At 46.7% G+C, this 17576-nt stretch overlaps 1 protein-coding gene across 2 annotated transcripts in view; it reads left to right on the forward strand.

The window, feature by feature from the left end:
- Positions 1–11228, forward strand: part of PARN (poly(A)-specific ribonuclease) — a 155747-nt gene extending 144519 nt beyond the window's left edge. For both annotated transcript variants that reach the window (XM_045776083.2, XM_045776084.2), the window contains 2 exons: positions 819–1012; positions 10187–11228. In XM_045776083.2, coding sequence (XP_045632039.1) covers positions 819–1012; positions 10187–10239 — 247 coding nt within the window. In that variant the 3' untranslated portion in view covers positions 10240–11228. The remainder of the gene's footprint in view (positions 1–818; positions 1013–10186) is intronic.
- The last annotated feature ends 6348 nt before the right edge of the window (positions 11229–17576 follow it).

A 17576-nucleotide genomic window follows, 5' to 3' on the forward strand; every position in this document is an offset into this window, starting at 1 on the left:
TTGATTTAATTCAACATGTCACATCCTATAAAGCTTTAAAAGTGAAGCCAGGTTTAATTATAAATTTGACAAGTCACCGTTTAGGAATAGAAGAGAATTCTGTGAAGGTGGGCCATGCCCTGTAAGTGTATTCAGATGACGAGCAACGTGATAGCTGACGCGCTCCAGAATTCTTCCGTTGTGTTGTGTATCCATCAGGCAGCCGTGAAGGTAACAACAGTGCCGTCTTCCAATTTAGCTCCACCAAGACTGTTATTTTATTACAGCAGCTCAACTCTTCTGCTACGAAACAGGAGCTCCACGAAAACAGAAACCAGGAATTTTCTTTAAAATTTTGTTCTTCAAGGAGCGCCTGGGTGGCTCAGCGGGTTAAGCGTCTGCCTTTGTCTCGGGTCCTGATCCCGGGGTCCTGGGATCAAGCACCATGCCGGCAGGCTCCCTGCTCAGCGGGGTTTCTGCTTCTTGCTCTGCCCCCCCCCCCGCCATGCTCGCTCTCACGCTCTCTCTTTCTCAAATAAATAAAATCTTTAAAAAAAAAAAATGCGTTCTTCAAAGCACTAAGAACAGCTTAGATTCCTATGTGTCTGTACACAAGCGTAACGTCGAGCTTGCTTCTGAATAAGCTTGTCATCACAGGGAAACCTTCAGACTTCAGTTCCTATATAAGGTCTTTCACTCTCACACACAAGTGGCAGCCGCCCGTGTTGTTGGCTGCTAGTTAAGTGGTAACAGACTTAAGAGAGTATTAAGACATTTTCGAGGCCAGTGTTCCTGTTAATCTCAACACCTTTCATGTCGTCGCATTATTTGTGTTTCAGTCTTACAGCGACCAGCACGGCAGGAAAGAGAAATCTGAGTCCGAGCCCAGAAGAAGCTGACTTGGAGGCCAGAATATCGGGGGAGATTTCTGACACCGAGCTCGAGCAGACAGAGTCCTGTGCAGAGCCCCTCTCCGAGGGAAGAAAAAAGTCCAAGAAATTAAAAAGAATGAAGAAGGACCTTTCACCAGCAGGTTTGTATAAGATCTTAGTAGAGCTCTGGAGTTGTGTACTCTTTAATGCTCTAGAAACTCATAGTTTGGGGGGAGAAATGATAGCAGGGCTTCGGTTGGTGGCAAAGCCCATGTCCAGTAGTCCCCCACAACCCCCTTATCCACGGTTTCCCATAATCAGCCGTGGTCCAGAAGCAGAGGATCCTTCTGACCTCTGTATCATCAGAACGTCATTGGTAGCCTAATGCTAGGTCTCCATGCCTCTGTCATTCTCCTCACTTCATCTTGTCACGAGGGCATTTTATCATCTCACATCATCACCAGAAGAAGGGTGAGTCTAGGACAGTAAGATTTTTTAAGTGAGAGAAACCAATTCACACGACTTTTATTACAGTACATTGTTTTATAATTGTCCTCATTTGTTATGAGCTCTTGTTAATCTCTTACTCTGCCTCATTTATAAATTAAACTTCGTCACAGCTGTGGATGTACAGGAAATAGCATGGAGTGTATAGGGTTTGGTACTACCGGAGGTTTCAGGCATCTACTGGGTGTTTGGGAATATGTCCCCCGCAGATGAGGGGGGCTGCCGTAGTTTACCACGGGACCAGATGCTTTTTAGGATCCATTTAATTTGAGGAATCCCTAAAAAGCCCTGTCTCTTGATAGAGGAAGGCTTGGCAGGGGCCTTCTCAGTTAAAGACGGTTACTCCATTTTGGTAATCCTCTCTCTCTCCTCCATGGTTTAGAGGTTTTGCTGATGTGTGTAAGTAGCCCCAGTATCTTAAATGTGCATTTAAATGTGCACAGAGGCCTCCTCCTACACATGTTATTTTCAGTGGCAGAGTTTTCACCGTTCCCAGCAAAACGCCAGGCAGCCTGGATTTCTCTCATACACAGAATTACATAAGGAACAAAGGAAACCAGAAGCTAACCCATGTTGAAAGCCCAGTATGTGCAAGGTGCTGTAGTAGGAGCCTTTTCTCTCCTGATGTAATTGCCTTCTCACAGTGGCCCTGACATAGGGGATTACCATCCTGTCTTAGTGACACAGGTACCTGTCTCAGAGAGGTTAAGAAATGTGCAGGTCCAGGTAGCTAGCAGCAGAAGGTAAGTCCAGGCCTGCCCGAGGCGAAATCCCATGTTCTCTCCGTAACCCGGATGCCGCGGGGGGTCCATGACTGAACTTAGCCCTCCATGCGCAGACCCCCTACAATGCTGGGCTGTGACATGAGGGAGTGGCTCGATGGTCAGCCAGGCCAGTTCCTTGCTCCGGAGATCCGGCCGTCACCTACTGGGTCCCACAGCTGTTACAGTGACAACAGTTAGAGCCCTTCACTGACGGCTGCTTACTCAGGGCCCGGTGCGGCATTTCGTGCTTGGTGGGAGTTCTTTCCTTTAAAGGTGGTCCTCAAAGTCCATTTCACGGTTCAGACGTTGGTGGCATGAAGGGTAATGGGACCCACCCAAGGTCATGGAGTCCTTCAGTTTGTCCTTCAGAAAAGCCCGTGCTTTCCCCACATGGCTATGCCACTGCCTGTCTGCTTGGGATAGCAGGGCCGCTGACCAAGCCCCGAGTGCACCTCTCTTTTATCTCATATCACGCCAGTCTCCTGGCTAGCAGAACCAACAGTCAGATCAAAGGAAGGTCTAGGAAAGCCATGGAACTTGATTCATACCTAAGCTAAGAATTCATCGTGTTTCATATTAATTCCTCCCTTTGCAATGTGGCCTGATCTGCTGGCGGGGAGTTTTCTGAATCTCATTGGTATCAATGAAATCAAAGAGGCAACAAAAATGTTGCATATGTTTTTATACATTATGCTGAGGCTTAACTTTAACTGAAAACTTAAACTTCTTGTTTGAAGCCCAGATTGTTTCTTTCAGCTGCCTCCTTGAATTCCGCTGTTCTTGACTTGCCTCCCTTCCGTTCCCTAAACTGAGCACTGGAGAAGGTTTTATTCTGTAACGCCCTTAATCTTCACCTGTGATACCTTCTTACCACTGCCGCATTGTGTCTGCTCAGTGAATGTTCATATTGAACGTCGGCATGACTTTTAGAGATCACGGCTAGTGTGGTGGGGGGCGGGGTCCCCTCTTGTATTCCTTTCCTTCCTGTCTCAGACTCTTCTGAATTTTTCAGCTTATCTGTTAGTTCTCAGGAACAAGATGACAGGTGTTTTTCCCCCTCTATCTCAGCATAATCTTACAGGTATTAACATTAAAATACCTAATAATAGACTGCCTGAATAGATTAGCTCCTTTTATAACTTTCATCATTCTAAGTGAAAACTTTCTGTGAGTTATTTGGGGTTTTGAATGTATAATACCGTCATTAAAATAGGTTTTTATTTTCCTCCCATTGACAGTAAAGCTGTCATTGCCTCAAGATTTGAGCTAAAAAAGAAAAAATGATAGATTTTGTACTTCTTTGTCAGTCCCGCTAAAAGAGAAAGAGAAACATCTTGACAGCTTTTAATTGAATCAGAGAACTTGAGATAATTGGGCTTCTGGAGCACCATTCACCAGCTGAGGCCTTCCAGCAGCGCAAAGCTGGAAGTTTAACGGGTCCTTCTTCACTGTGTTGTTGTAAGCATTTAGCGCTAATATTCTCAGCAGGATGTTGGTTGAGATAACCAGGCTCTGAGCCTGTGGAGTTGACCGATTTCAATTGCTCGGTGACTTTCGTAAGGTCCTACAGTGAGTGAGAATACAAAGGTCTGAGCCTATGAAGGGTCTGCATGAAGCACTCAAGCGTTCAGAGGGTACCAGGAGCCGTGAAGACCTGGTTGGAGTATTGGCAGCAACCGGATGGGACGGTTCGGTAGGGCGTGGGGAAGTCTGACCTGCAGAGACAGGTCCCAGGGCCTCCTGTCTGAGCTGTCGTCCTGGCGAGAGTATCTTGACAGGGCTGTGGGTGATTCACGAAGGTATGTTGGGTGCCCAGCACTGTCGGAGAAGGTATGAAAAGTATAAAAGATACTGTTTGACCTGTGAGGGAGATTCTGTTTTCTAAGGAGGAAGTAGCAAAAAGTAGGACCATAGAATATTGTGTGTTGTAGCAGCCCTGGGACAGTGGGTGCTCAGTAAATCCTACACACAACAGTGTCCTCTGTCTTAGTTACACATTTTAGTATCAAAGATGCACTAAGAACTCAATACCAGACCCCTTCACAGCTAACAAAATGACTTAAATTGCCAGAGAAATGACCGTTTATTGAGTTTATATCATGTAGCAGGCGTTGTACCAGGATCATCCTTTACTGTCTCTTCCTTATAAAAACTCAGTAAAGCATAGATACCAGTATTTCCAATTTCTAGAGAGGAAACAGGCTCAAAGAATTCAGACTTGCAAAGTCAAATATAGCTGGTATTGGGGGCACTGGGGTGGGCAGTCTGATCCAAAGTTCACACGTTGTACCGTTCTGCAATCTGTGAAATTCATCCAAACCTTAGAAGAAGCAAAGGACTCTACCAAGATAAGCATTTCTGGCAGCTGGTCAAGAGCAGAAACAATTGCCAATTTGGGCTTTCTTGTGATGACGTCATGTGACCCAAGCGACCGTTCTCTTTTGGAGCTTACTATGTACGTATTATGTACTTAGCAAATATTTTTCTCCTAAGTGTTGTTTCTATCCTGTGTTCAGGCGGCAAACATAGAATGCAAGTCCCTTCCTTTTATATTTATGAGGATTAGTGTAGATTGGTAGTGCTGTCTGCTTTTCCTCGGGGGGAATTCAAGGCACATTCTCAGTTGGTACATAAAGAAATCAAGTTCTGCGTGCCATTTAGGCTGGAGTAAAGTATCCCGAGGAAATGTTCCGCAGACAGTGTTTCATGGATGGGTTTCCAGAGCACACTTGTTCTTGCTGATAAGTGAATTGTGTTCCAGTGTCCTGTTGCTGACCAGACTGACCATTCTCAAAATATTGACGGACAGTCCAGTAGCCAGAGGTTCCGTCAGGCCCTGTCAGTGTTGGCAGAAGAGTGCTGGAGATGCTGACTATTCTGGTGATTTTTGTGTCATGTCATAGAGAGGCTGCTACAAGTCTTTTTCTTCCTTACATTTAAAACAACACAGTAGACCTTTAAATGTTTGCCAAGAACCAGGGGTATCATTGGAGTCTTGAGTAATCTGTTGAACTTTTCAAGCTTAAATCCTTAAAGTTACAGTATGAAAATTTAGGATCTGAACAGCAGTCTGCAGTTGCTGACCATCCAGACTAGGGAAGTGCAGCCAAGGAGCTTTTTTTTTTTTTTTTTAAAGATTTTATTTATTTATTTGACAGAGATAGAGACAGCCAGCGAGAGAGGGAACACAAGCAGGGGGAGTGGGAGAGGAAGAAGCAGGCTCATAGCGGAGGAGCCCGATGTGGGGCTCGATCCCATAACGCCAGGATCACGCCCTGAGCCGAAGGTAGACGCTCAACCGCTGTGCCACCCAGGCGCCCCAGCCAAGGAGCTTTTTAATTCCTTGGTTAAAATGTGGCTGACAGCCTCAGTGTGGCCCCTGGGGTGTGTGCTGTGCAGTAGTCAGTCCACTGATCGGTCCCTGACCCCTCTGGTGGCCCTCCACCAGGCCCTCTGGATCATCTCCCAGTGAAATACATTTGTATAGCACCCCACAGGATCTTTCTGTCTGCAGAATTCCACTCTAGAAAATGATACGATGGCAGATCCCAGTGTTTGAGATTCTGTTCTGGATTCACCTAAGGGCAGAAATGTCTTTCCTCTCAGAATCTCTCCTTTTCAGCTCTGGATAGAAGAAGGATAAAGAAGCACAAACGGTCACCTTTTGTGTTGACCACTTTTTAATTTCTTTTGTCGTTTTGTTAATAAAGATAATGTGCTCACTATGAAAGGCTATAAAATTGAAGAAAAACAAGAAATCAAACCCCATGGTTGCCTGATACTCCCTTAACAACTGTTTTTACTCTGCATGTCATTTTTATACATAGTTGGCATCATACTTCATAGACAGTTGGGTATCCTGTTCTTTCCCCCATTTAAAAAAAACTTCTGGTCAAATTTTAATTATCAGCATAATATTTTATATTAAAATTTTGTTGGGTTTTTAAACAACATTCCTAATATCTTTTGCAAGGTCAGCTTTATTAAGGTACAGTTTGTGTATAATAAGTCATCGCTTTTAGGTGCACAATTTGATGAGTTTTTGCAAATATGTACAGCCATATTACCATCATTGTGATCAAGAGAGAGAGTAGTTGTAGGGGCATCTGGGTGGCTCAGTTGGTTAAGCGTCTGACTCTTGATTTCAGCTCAGGTCATGATCTCGGGTCCTGGGATCAAGCCCCACGTCGGGCTCTGCACTCAACAGGGAGTCTGCTTGAGATTTTCTCTCCCACTCCCTCTGCCCCTTCCCCTCACCTTCTCTCTAAAATAAATAAATAATCTTAAAAGAGAGAGAGGGAATAGTTGTATCATTCCAGAAGGTTTCCTCATGCCCCATCCCTCCTCCCACCCCTAGATCCTGGCAGCCACTGATGTGCTTCTTTCTTAATACATTTGAGATTCATTTTTCTGTTGCATGTACCAATGGTTCATTCCTTCTTATTGCTGAGTAGTATTCTGTCTTGCAGACATATCGCTGTTTATCCATTTTGCCAGTTAGCATTTAGGTTGTTCCCACTTTTTAGCAACTAAGAATCAAGCTGCTATAAACATTTGCCAACAGGTTTTTGTATGAACTAAGTTTTCTTTTCTTTGGGGTAAATACCGAAGCGTGGAATTGCTGGGTCATTTGGTAAGTGCATGTTTCACCTTCTAAGAAACTGGCACAGCGTTTTCCAAAGTGGCTGCGCCATCGAGCATTCCTGCCGTCGGCCAGCGAGGCTTCCGGTGGCTCTGCACCTTCACCAGTACTGGTATGGTCCTTTTTCGCCATTCCAGTGGGCCTGTAGTGGTGTCTCATATGGCTTTGAACTGAATTTCCCTAACGACTAATGACGCTAAGCATCTCTTTGTGTGCTTATTAGCCGTCCAGATCTCTTTGGCGGAATGTCTTTTCAGATCTTTTGCCCATTTTTTTCATCGGGTTATTTGTTTTCTTCTCCTTGAGTTTTGAGAGTTCTTTGTATATTCTGGAGACAAGTCCTTTTGGGTGTTTTGCACATTCCAGACTCTGCTTTCCTTTTCATTTTCTTAATGGTAACTTTCAAATAGTAGAAGTTTAAAATTTTACTAAAATCCAATTTATCATTTTTTTTCTCGGATTATGCCTTTGGTGTCATATCTAAGAAATCTTTGCTTGACTCCAGATTATAAAGATTTTTCCCTGTGTTTTCTTCTAGACATTTCATGGTTTTAGGTTTTACATTTAGGTGTACAGTCTATTTTGAGTTAATTTTCGTATATGGTGCAAAGTATGCATTGAGATCCATCCCAACAGGAAGCAGACATCCTAAAATATTTGTTTAAAAAGAAAAATTGTTCCAGAATAATTCTTTGCCCTCAAGTGAAACAGGGCTGTGAAAATGAGCTCCCTGGAACGCTGACCTAGCTCCTTATCCACTAGCTTTTAGACTGATCCTTCAGTCTCCAGCACTCCCTTTCTGGAAAGTGCTAGAAAGAACAGCAACAGTGACCTCCAGCCTCTCCTGGTCTAGGTCTCCTTTAGAAAGTTCCTAAAGTTCTGGTTCCTCTGGACACATCACTTGCTCAGCAGCTGCACATTTTAGGCAGTGAAAACAAGGATCATCTTGACTGCAGGCTCTTGGCTTCCTGGAGAAGAACCATATTCAGTGTCCGGCCACCTTACTGATAAGGAAAAGGGACCTGACGTACACGAAAAACTTGTTGTGTGCCCGGAACTCGACTGTACCACAGCAGGCCTGTGCAGCAGAAAGTAGTATTCAGTCCAGCAGATAGATGGGCTAGGGAGAGTTGTTCAAAGCCACACCGCCAGTCAAATGGCCAGGCCAGGCGTGCTCATCCAAAGCTTTTGCTTATCGCACTGTTTCTCACCAGCTCTTCCCCGAGTCACTTCCTGTGTGTCTGCTGGCATGCCGCCACACCCACACACGGTCCCATCCAGCCAGCAGCAGGTGCTAGTAGAAGTAAGACAGAACAGTTGTTTTTAGCCATTTAGCTTTTTGTTTGTTTGATTTCCCTCGCAGCTAGTTTGAATTTATTTCACTTCTCCACACTTGGCATTGTGGCTTTTACCTTTAAAATGGCTAATTGGTGGGGCACCTGGGTGGCTCAGTCCGTTGGGCATCTGCCTTTGGAGTGGGTCATGATCTCGGGGTCCTGGGCTCAAGCTCCGTGTCAGGCTCTGCATTCAGCGGGGAGTCTGCTTCTCCCTCTTCCTCTGCCCCTACACCTCTCCACTCATTCTCTCTTTCTCTCTCTCTTTCTCAAATAAATAAAAATAAAATCTTAAAAAAATATGTGAAATGGCTAATTGGCTGCCGTGATATTTCTCTGATACGTGAATTATAAAAATGCCCTTACGGATGTTTCTTTTCCTCCCTATGATCAGGTATCATATGAATGTGTGTGCTCTGCGGAGGGGAGTGTCTGTATATCTTGTTCTTTAATAACCTAACTGGATCCTGGGAATCTCACATGGAGCATCTCCTGTCCCTCTTCACTTCTCAGGAGTGGTCTTACAGTCTTTGCTGGGAGTGCCAACACAACGATGAGACCCGGGGCAGAAGCCTCCCAAGTATCCCTCTCCCAGGCTTCTTATCCTCTCTGTCTGGACTTCATCTCAGTAAACGATCACCAGTGGGAATTCTCGTGTTGGCTGAAATCCTGTGTTATTTCGTGTGTTCAGACCTAGTTATCTTTAGACATTCCTACCATTGAGGTGGCCACTTTGAGCTGAGTGATTTCCTACTTTGCAGGACCTTGCACCTCCTCCAGTTTTGAAAGTTACCATTTTAGGCAGCAGCCGAGCCCTCTCCCCTTTTGGAATCTTGGAGTGTTAGCAGCTGGGGTTAGCTTTGCTGGTTTTCCCTGCCAACCCTGCTTGAGTAATGTACGCCGCCACCAGGGCAGGAACGCCTGGTCGGTCACGCTTTCCATCGTGGCCATGCTTTTCCCTGACTTAATTCCCCTTTGCTTAGTCTGGACATGGCTGGTCCAGTCCCTGACCCGACTGTGCCGCTGCCGATAGAGTGGCGGGAACGGAGGAGAAGGGCTTCCAGCTTCCGGGTGAAACTGTTTGTACCTGAAGAGGCCCGTCAACACTGAGCCAGTGTTGCTGAACTCTGAAACGGCTGCACGGTTCTACTTGGGCCCCTTTTGGGGGTCTATGAACCCCCACTAGTTAGCTTCTCTAAAAAAGCCACCAGCCCCTTGGGTTTCTCTTCTGGGTGCTAGTACAAAGCCCCCAGCGCAGAGAAACCTGGTGTCCTGGGACGAGACAGGGCTCTGGATGCCGTGGAAAGATCCAGTCCCACCTCAGCCACGTGCTGGCTCTGTGAGACTGGCCACCTTACCCTGCCTTTCTCAGCCTGTTCTTGAATCTGTAAAACAGGGACATGGATACCACTATGCTGGGTTTTTTCTTTTAATTAATTTATTAATTTGAGAGAGAGAGCACGAGTGGGAGGGGCAGGGGAAAGGGAAAGAGAATCTCAGGCCGACTCTGTACTGAGTGCAGAGCCCGATGTGGGGCTCGAGCTCACAACCCTGAGATCACGACCTGAGCGGAAACTAAGAGTCGGATGCTTCACAAGCTCTGCCGCACAGGTGCCCCACACCGTGCTGGACTTGTTACGAAGATTAAATGAACTGAGGGACACCTGGCTCGCTCAGTTGGTGGAGCGTGTGACTCTTGATCTTGGGGTTGTGAGTTCAAGCCCCACGTTGGGCATACAGCTTTCTTAATTTAAAAAAAAAAGATGAACCGAGTGCTCAGTGTGATGACTAGCAAAGAATACAGTGTGTGCCCCCTGAGCAATATGTGCGCGTCCATGTTTTAACCCCTGTGAAGTAAACAGAGGCGTCCAAGCAGGGAGGCAGGTCACTGATCCTCCATGGGACATTTGGGTGGGGTCGCCTCTGTCTGCTGGGCGCTGCTGCCCATGGGCAGGGTCTGTCTGTGGACGTGCTCTGTCCAGCCCGGCCCTGTCTGCCGTGGGCACTCTGCTCTGCGCCGGTCGCTGGTCCCCCGGGTGCTGTCCTGTCCTTGTTCACCATGTTCTGTTTTGTCCACCCCCTCCCCAGGAGTTATCCCCGACAGCCCTGCCAAGCTCTTCGAAGTCCCTGACACGTGGTAACTGAGGCCCGAGGGAAACACACCGCTGGTGCTGTGGCTGAGGCCGGACCAGCCAGCACATTCGGAAGCCATACTGTATTTAATTGAATAAAATGTGGTATGGGAGGGGTTTGAAACCAAGTATGTGTCCTGGAAAAAAAACAAACAAAACCCAGTTTTTATTTTTGTGGCTGTCTCTCTTCCCTTTTAATGTAAACTGTCTGCTGCCACTCAGCACGGGTGTAGGCTGTCGTGAATGTGTACGTTATTAACCCGTTGATCATCTGTCGCTTTCGTGAAGCCCTTCCTGTCGTGAATTTTCACGTGTTTCAGAATCCACCCTGGTGGGGATAGTTGGCTGTGAACCGAGCAAACAGCAGATGCTCTCGGGCGCCGTGATCATGAGTTTGGGGTTGAAGTCTTTCCCGCTCCGAGGGGTTCTCTTCGGACTCAGGGGTCTCCGCGACCCACAGCTTGTCTCCCGATGGATGGAGAGACCACTCGCGTCTGCCTGTTTCCCACCGCAGCTGCCTGAAAATACAGAGGGACAAGCCTGTGTTTCCAGAAGGGAACGGTCTCCCGCTGTCCACCTGTAAAGGAGCTTCACCTCTGTCTTAGCCTTCAGGCCATAATTATTTAGAGTCCTTTCCCCCCAAGATATGAGTTTCTCACGGTGGACTGTACGAGTATGAAAAGTTAACTTCTGTTTTTACATGTTCTGCTGTGCTCCTTCCCCTCGTCTCAGCCTGCTCGTCCTCTCTGTCTGAGTGTGTGCCTGGGGGTGAGGTGGCACGTGTGCATGCTTGTGCGTGTGCGTGAAACCACAAAGGACGTGTGCCAGCCCTTTCTCTGTTGACACTGATCCCAACAGCGACAGAATTTCACGGATCTACTTCAGGAGATCCGCTTCATAGAGATCATTGTTAGATATTTAACATTTTTTTGTATCATGGAAATAAAAAATGAAACATGTATTTCCAAAAGATGAAAATTAAAGGAATTTTCATAGGATTCTGGGGGTTTTTTTTTCCTTTTTCTTTTTTTGTAAGTGAATGACGTATTTGATCTTTACATAGATATGTTTCTCTCAAAAGATCACCCCTAAAAAGCTCTGGTAAGTCACGAATCTTGGTGTTTATGGATTTTTTCTTCTTTTTTAACCTCTGACCCCAATACCTGCATGAATGAGTCAGATGCTTGGAGCTGGAGTTGAGCCCCGTCGAAAATGGCTGTGTAGGAGGAGGGTCCGCATCTCTGTCGTGGTGGGCGGAATGGAGCCCTTCGGAATCGGTGGTGGCATGTGAATTCAGATGAGTGAGACACTCATGTTTCCCCAGTTACGAGCCTCGGAACACGTCCCCTCCTCCCCCTGACCTAGCAGTCTGTGGCAGAATTACAAACCCAAACCCTTCGGGAACGTGCTCCCACCCCTTCCAGAGTTGTCCCTGCGCACAGCTCCGTGGAGTGGTGTGCAGGGAGGTGGAGACAGACAGATAAAGGCTGGGGGTTACAGGGCATTGCTGGACGGTACTGAGTCGGTGAAATCTACAGATAGACTCAGGTAGTGCCGGACACTCTTCACACCACCAACAAGAGGGAAAGCCCCCTGCAGGCCGTGATGGGCGTGCATGGGGCCAGACGAGCGCACCCTGTGTGGAGACCCAGAGCCTCTGGTGGTCCAGCACCTTCTGTGGTACACGGCTGCAGCAGGAGAGGGGTGGGGCCTCTTGTCCTAAAGGAATGAAATCCCACATTGTTCCCCTGAAGCCCAACTCTCCCTGATCAGAAAGCTTTATAGACACACATGGGTTGTACCCCTGTGTCTCCTGGTCCAGGGAGGGGCTCAGGGGAAGGGGGAGCTTTCTGGAAAGGAGGCTTCGCATCATTTACCCTCTCCGAGCCTCCATTTCCTCCATCATGAAGCCAGAATGATAAACCTGCCCTATAGGGTGATTGCAAGGACTAAACGAGATCACATAACATGCCCAGCACACGTAAGCACCCACTAAATTGCTGTGACAGTTGAAGATGACGCTTTTGATCTGAAACCCTGTTTGTATCCTCTTCTGTCAGCTGGAGCTGGTACGGGCATAATCACGTGGGATTGGGCTTAGAATTAATTATCTGGGGGATCTCTCATCCACGTCCACACCCCTATTTTCTTCCCAACTGGATCAGATGACTTAAAATAGTTGAACTGGGTCAACCCAGTTGTCAACCCACTCCACACATACACACAGGCTTTCTTGAAGTCTCTTTGGGTATAAAACCCTAGGATGGTGCTTCGGCTTTTTGATACAGAGGCCCAGAGGCATATGTTGATGATGGGGCTGTGGCTCCAGATTTCTTACACACCGAGCCAAATCTGGAGGCGGGTGTGGAAGTGGGGACCTCGGTGTTACCCTGCAAATTGTTCTGTAGTCCTCTGATTGCAGAGCTGGGGTGGAGACTGAGTGCTGTGCTCTGTCTTTTCTTACAGCTTTATATTCACCAACCACCCCCCACCAACATTTTATTGTGAAAAATTTAGAATATGCAGAGAAGTTGTAAGAATTGTTCAGTGGATACCAATTTACCAGCCCCTCCCCAGATTGCATAGCCCCCATTTTGCTGTATTCACATTATTCTATAACCAGCCATCCCTCCATTCATCAATTCAGCCTAGTTTGTGATATATTTCTAAGGAAGTCATAAACACGGGTGCACTCCCTCTACCATGTACTTCAGCTCGTGTGTCATTAGCCAGAGTTTAACATTTATCAATGGGGGTTCCTGGGGCTAAAATTTATAGTGAAATGCTCAAATCTCCAGTGTACCAATTGAGAAGTTCTGACAAATGAATTCTGAACTGTTAAGGTCCAGAACATCACCATCACCCCCAGAATATTCTCTTCTGCCTCTTCGCAGTCAACCCCAACCCCACTGCCACCCCCCAGAGGCAACCACCAGCCTGCATTTTTTTCACCACAGGTTAGTTTGACCTGTTCTAGAACTTCATGGAAATAGAATCATGAAGTGCATGCTCTCTGGTGAGGCCCTTTCTCTCAGCATGATGTTTTTGAGATTCATGCTGGTGTGTGTGTCAGAAGATCTTTTTTTTTTTTTTTTTTTTTTTTTTTGTGGCCCAGTGTGCATATATCATGGTCTGTTTATCCATTCTTCAACTGATGGACACTTGGGCTGTTCCCAGTTTGGGGCTACTATGAATAAACCTACTGGGGACATTCTAGAAATTCCCAGGTCTTTTTCCAAAGTAGTCATATCATTTACACTCTCACCGACACCGTAGGAGAGTTCCAGTAGCTCCCGTCCCTGGCAACATTTGGTGTCATCAGTCTTCAGCTGTTTGATGGATATATAATGTATCTCATTGCAGATTTCCTTTGCATTTCTGTGATGATGGACAATGACATGCTTATTGGCCATTCGTATATGTTCCTCTGAATTATCTGTTCATTTCTCTTGTCTGTATTTTATCGGGTTGTGTCTCTGTTACTAAATTGTAGATGCTCATTATATATTCTGGACATCAGTCCTTTGATAATTTTCTGCAAACGTTTAGTCCCATTCTGACTTGCTTCTTTTTTTTTTTCTTCCAGCCTTCACTGAGATACAGTTGACATACAACGTTATGTAAGTTTAACATGTACAGTGTGTTAACCTGATACACTCATATGCTGCAGAAAAATAACCACCATAGTGATAGCCAACAGGATCATCACATCACATGATCACCTTTTTTTTTTTTTTTTTTTGGTGGTGAGAACATTCAGGATCCACTCTCCCAGAAACTCGTTTATTTTCTTAACGGTATTTTTCACAGGGCAGAATTTTACTTTTCTTTCTTTTCTCTTTTTTTTTTTAAGATTTTATTTATTTATTTGATAGAGAGAAAGAAAGTGCACAAGCAGGGGGACTGGCAGGCAGAGGGAGAAGCAGGCTTCCCTCTGAGCAAGGAGCCCAACATGGGGCTTGATCCCAGGACCCTGGCATCATGACCTGAGCAGAAGGCAGATGCTTAATCAACTGAGCCAGGCATCCCATGAATTTTAGTTTTAATGAAGTCTATTTTGTATATTTTTTTTGCTTCCTTCTTGGGACCCATTCATGGGGATGTCATGCCATATTTTGGTCCTTTCTAAGAAACCCCCACGTTGTAAAGATATCCTTTCATGTTTCTTGCAGAAGCTTTAGAGTTCTGGGGTTTATGATTCCATCTGTGATCCATGTTGATTGAGTTTTGCGTGTATGGTGTGAGGCGGAAGTGAAGTCCCTTTATTCCTTGTGGATATCCAGTTATTCAGCACCATTTGTGAAGAAGACCTTTCCAGTTGGATTGCTTTGGTGCCTTGCACAAAAATCTATTGACCTAATAACAAGGGTGGGTCTTAGGGTGTGTGCTTTAATTTTTGAAAGATTTATTTATTTTAGAGAGAGACGGGGGGCGGAGAAGGGCAAAAGGAGAGAGAACCCTCAAGCAGACTCTTCACTGAGCCAGAGATGGGGCTTGATCCCAGAATCCTGAGATCGTGACCTGAGCAGATGTCAGATGCTTAACTGACGGAGCCACCCAGGTGTCCCTGATGCGTGTACTTTTAAAGGGAGCTCTTACCCTGGCTGAACAGCAGCATAGAGAGGGGCTCATCCTTTCTGCACGTGATGTTCCCACTTGGACATCTTGCAGCCCTTCCCTCGACATGGAGGGGAACATGCCCTGACCCTTGGTTCCTGCTGAGGCCGGGCCGGGCCGCTCTCTCCTGACCCGGGGCACTAGTGAGTGTTAAAAATAGTGCTATCTTTTCAGATTTTTTTTTTTTTTTTTTTGGATCTCATGACTTAAGTTTCATGACTTCAATTGAATCTTTTTTTCCCCCAAATGATTCATGGGGTAAATCGATGTGTCTGATTTTGTCGAGGAGGGGAAATAGGATACGTGGAGGCTAGGTCATGTTTCCCCAGGTTGTGGGCCACCCTGTGCTCCCGAGTCGTCTGGTCCCCGATGACAGCGGTTCAGTCTGTCTTCTGGCCTCTCAGCCCCTTCGCTTTCGGCGTGGCCGCGAACCTGGACTTGAGAAAGTGCTTGGTGCAGCTGTGCCTGCTGAAAACATTCCCAAAAGCTGAGAGGGGCGTTTAGGATGGAAATGGTTTAGGCAAGACAGTCCTGTCAAAAAAAGAAGGGACAACTGAAAAGAAAGAGCCCCCTCCCTTTTTTTCTTTTTTTTTTTTTTAGGGGGGAGCTTTAAATTGTGTTTCGGAAGAAAGGAGATTGAACCTCCATGCCTGTTTCTTTTAAGTAAGAACATGGGGAGACGCTAGACCAGAAAGCTTGGAGCCAGAGAACCTGACCTGTGTGTGTGTGACTTGTGCACACGCGGGAGCCCTGTGGGCCTGGCCTCTTATTCTCAGCCCTCAGAACCTGGAAACCCAGCACTGTTCCTCTGACTCAGGAAGGGCTAATCTGACCTGGCAGCTTGTCTTCCATTTGTTGAATGGGACGCCATGCCTACAAGTCACCTTGACAAATGATTGTGGCCCGGGAGCCTAGGCTTGTGTCTGTGTTCGAAAGCTGCGTCTATGTGGGGAAGATGGAGGTTCCTTGGGGGGTGTTTCGGTTTTACAACCCCCAGCATTCTGCTTGGTCCAACTGTACCCGCTATTGTGCGGGATGTGAATCAGGCGCACCTCACCTCATGGAGCCTCAGAGCCTTCACTTTCTCTCTGCTTAAACACCCACTCCCTCCCACTTAGACTTGGAAGCCTTTCTATGGACACCTGGGCTTGAGAAACCACACAGTCGAGGCAGCCTGCTGCGGGGCACAGCGTCTGCACCCAGGGATTGCCCAGACCTGAGCTTACCTCCAGAACCAGGATGGCAGCTCAGTTTCAGTCTCCTGTGGGTCAGGCTGGACCACTGCCACCCCCTCCCAGATAAAAGGTCTTTGACCATTTAGCTGCCATCATTCACTTACCCTGGGAAAAACCAGAGTCTCCTCCTTGGAAACACATAACCCACGCTCTCCAGAACTTTCCATTTCAAAGTCAACTCCTCCTCAAGTATTCAGTTCTGGCTGTTGAAAAGTAAATTTTCTTCCTACCCCAGTCTAGTTTTCTGTAACAGTAACGGGACATGTATATGAGAGCATACTCTCTTCTAAGTGCTTCGTGATGCTCTCGTGAAAATAAAACCGAGGTCCAGGCCAGTCGGGTAACTTGCCCTGGAGTGGCAGAACTGGAATTCAAACCCCAGGATGTCTGACTTCAGTGCCCACGTGCCTAGCCAAGACTTGACACTGTCGTATGTCCGTATGAAGGGCATCACGTGGAAGGAGGATTAAGAAATTATAGCCATACACCTCTCGAGGGGCTCGGGGTGGCCGTCTCATCTGTGCATGGCCTGTATACGCCCAGAGTCAGTGCACTGGGGTGCGGCCACATTCCCCCCCTTTTCACCCCTGGTCCGTCCATCCCCAGCTCCCGGAGTAGAGAGTTCTACACAGACCTGTTGCCTCCTCCTCTTCAAAGCCACAGGATCATAAGGCTTTGTCCATATCTTAGACAACTTCTGAAGGGACAGCTTCCCAGAAGGGGGATTAGAGCATCAGGGAGCGGAAGCATCCTCAAGGCTTTGGATAGGTATGGCCAAAGCGATTTCCATTTGAGGATCCTACCAAAGACCTCCGCATTTGGAGCAGCATGTCCAAAACGCCCACCTGCCTAGTGAGCCAGCCTGTCATTTCACTTACGAAGCCTGGGGGGTGCCCAGAGCGGGAAGACACGCCCTGGTCTTTGAAGTTCAGTGTTCCCAGGGGCATCAGCATCACCTGAGAACTTGGTAGAAATGCAAATTCTTGGACCTCACCCCAGTCCTACTGAGTCACAAACTCCAGGGGCGGGGCCCAGCTGTCTGGAAACAAGCCCTTCGGGTATTTCTGGTGCCTGCTCAGGTCTGGGAGCCCCTGGTCTTGGGAAAGCTGCGTGAACTGTAGGGGAAATGCACACACTTTATAAACCAAATTGGTGGGGGCTGGGAGCAAATCCAAGGGCAAGGTCACTTCCATCCCTAGTTCCTGTTAAAAGTCATTACCTCTTAGCTGGTTTGTGTCTTTAGGTGCATAAATAGAGCCATGCAGAAAATGTTACTCTCACGTTAAGTGTCTAGCTCTTGTAGGCACTTGTTATTAGTACTTAAGAGGTTTATTATGTGCCAGGTGCATTATTATTATTATTATTATTATTATTATTATTATTATTATTTTATTCCTTTTGTTCCCTTGGGAGGAGAAAGGAAGGCTTTGAGCACTTTAGAAACAGCCTAAGGTCACACAGCTTGTAAGTGGCAGAACTAAAATTTGAACCCAG

This window comes from Ursus americanus, chromosome 2 (assembly GCF_024610735.1).
Source record: "Ursus americanus isolate L20-20 chromosome 2, mUrsAme1.1.p, whole genome shotgun sequence".
Classification (NCBI taxonomy): Eukaryota; Metazoa; Chordata; class Mammalia; order Carnivora; family Ursidae; genus Ursus; species Ursus americanus.